Genomic DNA, 9148 nt, shown 5'->3' with positions numbered 1-9148 from the left:
ACTCCTGGTATTAACCTGGTAGCAATACATGAACTATGATATACTTATAGTAACCAAAAAAACAAAACTCCATATATCCTGTGCCTAAACACACTCAATTATCACATTCCCATCAGAGTACTTATGTACCTGTCCTGTAGCTAACATAATTTGAGCTATGCAACACTTCTATAACTATAATGTCTATAGAAAGATTAATATTCATGTTTTGAGCTTAACCTGTTATCAGTATTTGTATTTTGTTATACATAGTTATAATCTAGGAGTATGTTATATTCAATGGCCTAATTGAACTCAATAAAGTAAGTATACTCAATCTAGTATGAATTAGTTTATTTTCAATCAAGCTTATTTTAAATACTTAATTTTAAAAACTTAAAACTCATTGGTTTATATAAGAGTTCAAAATCTATCTTATCAACTTTATTTTGAATAAACCCATACTTACCTGGCTACTACCATGACCAAAAGGAGTACTAGAAATATTAGTAGTTACACTGTGCAAAATAATTTCACCACTGAGAGATCCAGAAGCAACGTAGCAATCATTCCAATTATATGTTACACAAGTTACTTCATCTTTATGATCCTGAAAGAAAAAAATGAAATACAGTGCCATAAAACCTTCAAAAAGCATATTTTCATGTTTTTGCAAATTTTGTGTTTTATAAATATTATCCATTTGTCAATCTAATATTTGCTTTAACATTTTCCTCAAATTTTAAAAATTACTCAAATAAGCAGAAAACTATCTGATCAACACCAAGTCTTCTCAGGGAACAGAGATCTATTTTTCATAACTATAATAAAGCTCAGGCACTCTGAAACAAGAGACAGAATAGAAAGGTAATTTTCTAAATGGCAATATGTCTCCCTTACAGAATTCACTTCCACTGACAAGTAACATTTATTGCGAGTTGACTATCAGGAGCATCCTGCCCTTGAAAGTATTACTGTTCAATTGAGAAGACAGGACATTTAAATTAACACGAAAATGGCAGAACAAAGCTAAGTGAGTGGTGGTAGAGGCAAAGTGTCAAGACAAAAGAGAAAGAGGCATCACTGTGAACTGAGTTGACAGAGGAAGCTTCATGCAAGACATAAAGTTGGAGTTCAACCTTAAAGAAAGGAGAAGAGCTAAACTAGGGGAAGTAAACCAGACCCTGCAAAATGGAAAAGAGTACGAAACAAAAGCCCCAAAGCCAGAAGGGCAAGGTATGTTTGAGAGATGACAGCAGCTGCTTCCCTTTGTCGAGTACCTACTGACGCTGGAGCTTGATATATTATTATTATTGTTATTTATTTATTTAAATCCTCACCAGAGGACATTTTCATTGATTTTATTTATTTATTTATTTATTATTTATTTTGGGGGGGCGGGGGAGAAACATCAATCAGTTGCCTCCAGTATGCCCCCCAAAGGCACCAGGATCGAACCACAACCTAGGTCTATGCCATAACCACAAATCGAACCCATGACCTTTAGGTGTACACGACACTCCTACCAACTGAGGCACACCACCCAGAGCCATATATCATTATTAATCTGTAGAACAATCTTGGAGAAAATGTCAGTTTTTCCCATTTTACAGGTGAGTTGACTAAATGGCACAGAAAGGTTAACCTGTGCAAGCTCACATAACTGCTAAGTGACAAAGCCGGGATTCAATTCCAGGTCAAACCAAAAAGCCTATTTGTCTCCCTCTATATTAGGCTGTCTCCCAATCCAAAGGGGAATCCACTTGGAAACAATAAAACTGGTTTTGAACAAACTGAGTTCACAAGGACGTTTTCCAACATCAAGTCAGAGAAATCTAGCAGGAACACAGAAAAGGGATCAGGATTAGGAGTCTAGTTTTTAACAGTTTGGTGCCATACATTACTAATATAAACAAACTCACCTTTGTATCTAATAATCAGATCAATATAATGCCAAGAATAGTAACTATAATATGCCACTATTATATTACACTTTTTATATTGTAATAACTATTACATAACCTTTTCAAATGGTCCTCCAAGCATGTTTGGAAATGTCTCTACATTTTATTCCTTTTCTAAATCAAAGAAAAAATATCTGATGAGAAGAAAGAGGACATTTAGGGCATTGCTCCCATCTAAAAAGTTAAGAATATGAGGTCCAATACAATATCTATGACTTTGTAAAGAAATAGAATCTTTATTTTCCCTAACAAATCTCACTTCAATGCTGAAGCATCTTACTTTTATTATAAAAGCTCAACGTTGGTAACTAAGCACATTGTGAGATAACCATTTCTGTAACATTACAAAACAACAACATCCAAGTTCCTTACCTTAAGAGATCGATGAACTCTTTTTGATTTTAAATCCCAAATATTAACAGTGTTATTCAGGCCTCCGCTTACCAAATACATAGATGTGGAATTTAAACTGACACATGTCTGCTTTTGCTATTAAAGAAAAGAAAGTTACCTTAACTTAACAGAGCCCAGAGATGACTTTAAAGTCTTATTCAGTACTTAGTAAGCACTAAATATATATTTGTTGAATTAAATGTTATAAACATGCTAATACTTATACTAAAGATTCATCTCTAATCTTCCACATGGATCCAACAGCTTGTAAGGAGTTAAAAAAGACTTCAAGAAATCAACCAGATTCATGTTCTCTGCCATACACAGAGGTGACAGAGGAAGCTTAGAAAATACCAGCAAGTCTTGGCCTCCCATCAGGGCTTACCTGCCTGTAATATCTCCCCTACTAAAGCCTGCTCTTACATTTCTGCAGGATACCCTGAATTACAATCAAACCACAGCTCAGAAAATACTAATGATAGAGAAGACTTTCAAGGATGTGTCTGTCCCTCATTTTACAGATAAGGAAAGTTTTCCATCGAGGACAAGATATTTGCCCAAAGTCTCATGGCAAATCTCCCCTTAAGAAATCCAATTCTTCAACATTTGAGTCATCAGAACTTGACTCTACATTCTTCCCCATGTATATAAAGACACCATCCATGCACCCAGTTTTTCATGATAAAATTCCAAAAATTCGCCTTGATTCCTCGTCTGCCTGCCCGAAGTCTACCATAAATTCTCTAAACTCCGACACTAAAATAAATCCCAGCTGGCCCTCCCAATATCCAGGACCACTTCCAGCACTCTAATCCAAACCCTGTGGAACCACAACAGCAGCCTCTTAACTGGCTGTCCTGCTTCTACTCCTGCACATTCTGTTCTCCATAAGTAGGGTGATCTTAAAAAAATGTTAATCTGATCATATCTCTCCCATTTAAAAATCTTCAATGGCTTCTAATCAACCCTAGAATAAATTCCAGACTCATTAACCTGGCTTTCAAAGCCCTATCTATTCATCCGGCCCCCTCCTACCTTCTCTCTCATTTTCCTCTTCACCCACTAATTCTCCAGCCACAATGACCTTCTTGCATTCCTTAAAAATAACTCGATACTGTCCTCAAGGCTTCAACAACAGCTATTCTTGCCCCGAACTTTGGCTGAACAGATTTTTCTGGTCAATACACAGCACCTTAAATGCCATCTCTTCAGGGGTACTTCCTTAGGCACCTAAGGTAACTTGCTCTCTCAATATCTTGACTATTTTACTTCTCAACACAACAACTTATCATTATTCTGTTTCCTAGTTTACTATCTGTCTTCCACCAGATTGTCAGTTTCTTTAAGAGCAAAGACCATATCCATGCTCAATATATATTTATAACATAAATGGCTAAAAATACAGAGGCTACCAAGATTTTCTCACAATAATTATCTGAGTGTCATCTATCTGGTGTTGCCCATCCATCAGAACACAATAGTGCATGTATTTTCCTATTTAACCTTCAGGTACACTATGTAGTTACATTAATGTTCTTACCTCCAGTTGAATGCTATGGGGGGAAAAATGGAGAAATAATTCCAAAGGGGAAATATTTGTGACTTAGGTAAAATCTAAAGGCAAAACATGCAGGTTTAGGCAAGTCATCTCACCTTTATGAACCTATGTTTCTTCATCTGAGAAATGAGCAATGAGGACTAGAACTACTGTTCCTACCTTGAGTCCACGCATCTCAAAAACATCCTCAACTCAAGAGAGCACCAGATTCTTAAAAAGCTGCAAATGGCTCCTACTCTCAAGCTTCTTACTGCTCTTAGATTTTGACGAAGAGTCAAAATTACCAACACATATAAACAGGAGCACATGAGATCAATGTGTCAGTATAGTAGGTATACTTCTCTTCTAGGCACCATACATACACACATAGGAACTAAATTTGGTCTGAACAAACTAATAAGATTTAGAATGTGGTTATCACTGCAAATCAGGACAGTTTACTAAGAGCTATATAAATAACCTTTAAAGAAAATAGACAAGAATGATATCCATCAAAGATAAATATATTAGGATTCTAATTGTCAAAAACAACTCAAATTATTAAGGGCTCAGAACAAAAGATATGTTTATAGCTGGCTTACGCTGATGATAGAAGATTCTTTTTGTTAATACATTATTAATGTAGCTAATGAACTTAAATAATTAATAGAAATCGTGTAGTCATTACAGGAATTCTACATCCCAAAACACAAGCAATGGGTGCAGTTTTTAAAATCTAAAAATAACAGCTGGTCAAATTTCTATCACAGTAGCCTATCACATCCATTATAACACTGTTAATACCAATCTGCCCACTTTTAAGAAAATATAAAATCAAAGAAAGTAAATATAAACTTAAAGTTCTACTCAAAAATTAATGTTTAAATAAGAATCATATTTTCCTATACAGGAAAGGTCTAATATCTCAAATAGCACATGAGTAAAAGAACTTGGATCCTACAAAACAAAGGTTTTCAACACACTAATATGTTACAATAAATTACTGATAAAGGTTAAAGAACCAATGTTTGCAAAATATTTTATAAGTAAATTAAAGCAGATTCAAATTATAAGTATAATGACCACTTCAGCCACATGCATCCTGATGTGATTTCTTAACTATGGGAAAGAGAACTAACTGCAACAACTGATATGGAATATTCACAAAATTTGTAGAATTGTGTCAATTTATGAATATCATCTATTTTCATAATTTAACAACAAAAAACAAAACGGTACCAAATTGGTTCTAAGACATGATGTAAAAGTAGCATAATACATATTGTAACAGAGGAAATCAAAATTATTTTGATGCTAATTAAACAAATTTTTGTCAACCGTCTTTGACAGGATTTAAAGATTCAAAGATGATGACTAAAATGTTTTGCCTGCTCTGAAAGGATATACACTTTGACGTTTATCAACCAGGGATGCTCTTTCTTCAATTTTACGTAACTGAGTTTGAATAGGCAGGTCTCAAACTCCATTTCTACCCTTAGCATTCTCTCTGCCACAGCCTCCAACATATATGGGCTGGAAATGAACTTTGGGTCAATCCCACTGGATATCTTTAGGAAAGAACTGATAGAAATCAAACGTCCTTTTTAAATCTGGGCTCCCTTACCTATTCCAGTGTAAAATTAGGACTATTCAAAATGTTTTAGGGTCTGATAGGAAAATCTGAAACTTAAAAAAGAACAAGCTACCAACATCTTATACCTCTTTATTTAGATCATATCTTATTTAAAAAAGAAATAGCTTGGAAATAGCTTCCAATAGACTGGAAATGAGGTAGCCAGCAATATCTTGAATCAGAGAGATTACTCTATAAAACGAAAGAATAAGCAAGCAATATGCAATGAAAGCTTCATTTAAATGCTCTGGGACCAAAGCTCATTTAGACAAAGCCATCTTTTCCAGGGGATGTCGCCACTGGGGAGGCTCAGGCAGGCCCTTTGGTATGGACAGAAGCAAAAGCAGAAAGCTATGTCAGACAGGGGTCCTTAGCTGAGACAGTCCTCAGCCCAATGTCAGTGAAGGCAGGGCTACATCATTAGGGCTTTATGGTCATATTAAACTAGTGACTTAAATGGGAGTTGGTCCTTAAAAAGGCAACAACACCAGGGAACCTCCCACAGAGGAAAAATGGAGAAAGCAAGTGCCTCGTTGACAAAACCTGAATCCCTGATTACTCCCCTAAGATTCAGTATTATTTTACTTAGAGATGTTTCAGTACCCATCTCACCAATCAGTGTTATGGTATTATTTTGAGCTTCGGTTAAGAAAAATGCGTTTAAACACCTTCATATTTAGTCGCAAGCACCACAATAAATAAGCAGTTGCCACCCAAGTAGAACTAAGATTTTCTTTTAGGTTTTTTTGTTTGTTTGTTTGTTTTTCACTTACCCCTTCACCAAGCTCTAAAAGTGGAACAGGTTTACACTTGCAACTTGAAACAACAATTTTGTCGCCACTGGAAGATGCTGTCACTAGGAAGTTATCTAAAGGAAGAGTTATGGAGCATAAAATAATCCATGAGCATCTCCAGCCCTAGACTGTTAATACGAGAATTGTAATGATAAAAGCAAGCACACTAACCTAAGCAGAAAAGCAAATGAGCATCGCTTGTACGCTAGCTTTCAAAAATGGCTCAGTTTACTAAGTACTAAGCCTCTTTACTACCACCACAGGGAAGAACTATCCTTTCTGGCTTTGCTATCACTGGAAAGCTATGTAACCCATGTGAAACACTACTCCATTTTCAAAGAGTAAGCCAGAAGGTCTAATTTTATACTTCAAGAATGAAAGCATAATAAAAGCACCATCAGCATATATGCATCAGCCTTTTCGTCTATAAACACTGTTCAGGACAGCTTTTAACACAGTGCTTGGTACCCATTTAAGTTAGGAAGCAAATATCTATATTAGTCTCCTATTTGTCCACTAAAAAAATAAAAAGCTGGTATTTTGTCACAACTAGAATTTTTGTGATAGAATGTTTCAATCTTAAATATATTAAGAATAAATGTTACAGTAAGTATAGCAAATATAAATATAAATGTGGTTAAATAGCAACTATTTATGCTATGGAAGAGTTCTATTTTAAATTAAATTTTAAATTATTTAAAATTTAATATAATTACATTTTTAAAATTTTTACTTTAAATAAATTTAAAATTGTATTTACCTTATTTTATGTGGAACAATCAGTAAAAACAAAGCAATGTATTTTAAAACTAAAATAATTAAATAAAATATAACCGAGAACAAGAGTTTCATTTTGAAAGTCCTAACACATTAAAATATCAGAAGTTTAAATTAATGCTTTTAAACAAGCAAAGTTCTAATTGCATTACTTTTGGATGATTTATGTAACATTCCTATATTTTGTGAACAGACCGTGGGTTGTGATTTTATGATACATGATGACTTAAACAAAATCATTTCCACCTACATATTACAGCAGGGAGGAAATATATCATTTCTCTTTATTTGGCTTCTTCCTTGTTTACTGCTACTTTTCTCCTTACAATATAGAAATGAAAAAAAAAAACCCAGAAAGATAATGAGAGGGTAAAATAGTAACCTCTTGTATTTCTCATGTAGTTTTAGAAGTCATGAGAAAGTGAGGAACATTATCTTAAAGACCAAAAGCATAGAAAACTAATCTCCCTGGCACGGCACCCTGAACTCCGCCTTTGGAACCCATGCGAAGTGGCCCCCAAGTTTCTGAGTGTGGGAAGTCCTCGTTCATCAATAACTAACCTCCATGGAAGGGATCAAAGCTGCATTAGGAATAAGATTAGATGAAGGCTCTCAGCGCACATCTACTGCACAGGAAAACCACACAGAAAGAAGACCAGTTTCCACGTCATACGATACCTCCTCATAGTCATTCACAGACCATTAAATGGTTTGTCAGTAAATGCCAACTGTTACTAAAACTCCCTGGAATACAATAAACCAAAAATAATACATCTTACTAAGTAATGCTATTTTTCTCTAATGCAGTAACAGAGAAAAATTAACCTCTGAACATAATAAAAATCCAGTAATAGAGAAGCAACCTCACGTATTTGTCCCTCTTTAAAACAGTTCCCCCCACTACACTTCTGGAGAGTACTTCAAACATGTAGTCACTGCACCATGAGTTTGATTAATAGAGCACTGAAGTAATTAACTTTGCTACCATAATACAAATTCAAGGAATGATGAAGTGAATTTAATTCAATAAGAAAAATCATCATTTTTGTTATATATTTGCATTAACAATTAGATTGAACATGAAAACTTCTAATGGTTTTGTTTATGAATCAATCACATCTTCATCAAGAAGCAGAATATTAATACGTTGGTATTGATAAGATCAGACATGGAAAAACCTAATTTGTTGTTTAAGAAACTATATGTAGGAGTTTGACAAAAGAATGACAATTTTTAACATAGCAATGCATACAAAAGGTGATGAGTACTTTTTGCCAACAGCGGTTCTCAGCTAGGGGCTACTGGCATCTGGTGGGTAGAGACCAGAAATGCTTCTAAACATCCTCTAATGCACAGGGCAGGCCCCATAACAAAGAATCACCAGGCCCAAAATGTCAATAGTGTGAGGGGCTGAGAAATCCTGATTTCTAAGCTTCACTGCCTCATTTCTTTTATCCACATATCGGAGTTTACTAAGACAAGGAGGGTGTGGATCAGAAACAGAGAAAGCTTAGAAAAATTCAGTAACCTCTCTGAATATTTGGGAAATGAGACTATTTTTGTCATAGAAAGGGAGAAAAATACAAGAATATATCTGTAAGATGGGAATGTAGGTCAATTTTAATTTTTATCTCCTCACCCAAGCTTCGTTTCTGTCTTTGAGTTCTATCATTAATTTCCAGACAAGAACCACAAATATTCAAACAGATTCAAAAACTCACTGCAAAACCTTTCAGAATTCTTCCCATCATTACCTACCTTATTCTATTTGGTTCAATAACAAACTCTAGATAACAAAACAAATTATATGGTCTGGATATAATAATTTATATATATATATGGCAGTGTTTTTCAATGCAATGGGTTATAACTAAATTTTTTAAAAGAGAAATCGGTGTGTATTCATGATATACTGTTTAGTAAACTGTTTCTTTTTACCTTTCAGAGCTACAAATTATGGGTCACATGCAAAAAAAGTTCCATTTGTTTTTAAACCTAACGAAGAGTGTTTTCTTTTCTTTTTAAAGGATACTATTGCTGCTCCAACAGAATGAGCTGATTCCTTTCCACA

General features: G+C 34.6%; 1 protein-coding gene across 6 annotated transcripts in view; it reads right to left on the bottom strand.

Annotated features, from left to right (window-relative positions):
* NEDD1 (neural precursor cell expressed, developmentally down-regulated 1) overlaps window positions 1-9148 on the bottom strand; it is a 30150-nt gene that overhangs the window by 20079 nt on the left and 923 nt on the right. Inside the window, exons 1-4 of one of the 6 annotated variants that reach the window (XM_006757629.2) lie at window positions 9110-9134; window positions 6280-6374; window positions 2316-2432; window positions 449-589 (exon numbers count right to left, since the gene is read on the bottom strand). In XM_006757629.2, coding sequence (XP_006757692.1) covers window positions 449-589; window positions 2316-2396 — 222 coding nt within the window. In that variant the 5' untranslated portion in view covers window positions 2397-2432; window positions 6280-6374; window positions 9110-9134. Of the gene's footprint in view, window positions 1-448; window positions 590-2001; window positions 2078-2315; window positions 2433-6279; window positions 6375-7638; window positions 7884-9015; window positions 9072-9109; window positions 9135-9148 lie in introns of those variants that run through there. The other 5 variants (XM_015559994.1, XM_006757628.2, XM_015559992.1 and 2 more) reach the window with 5 other exon arrangements.

This window comes from Myotis davidii, unplaced genomic scaffold, assembly GCF_000327345.1.
Source record: "Myotis davidii unplaced genomic scaffold, ASM32734v1 scaffold13, whole genome shotgun sequence".
In the NCBI taxonomy this organism is placed as follows: domain Eukaryota; kingdom Metazoa; phylum Chordata; class Mammalia; order Chiroptera; family Vespertilionidae; genus Myotis; species Myotis davidii.
The sequence above is the reverse complement of the archived record's forward strand: the minus strand, read 5'-3'. Positions and strand labels throughout refer to the sequence as shown.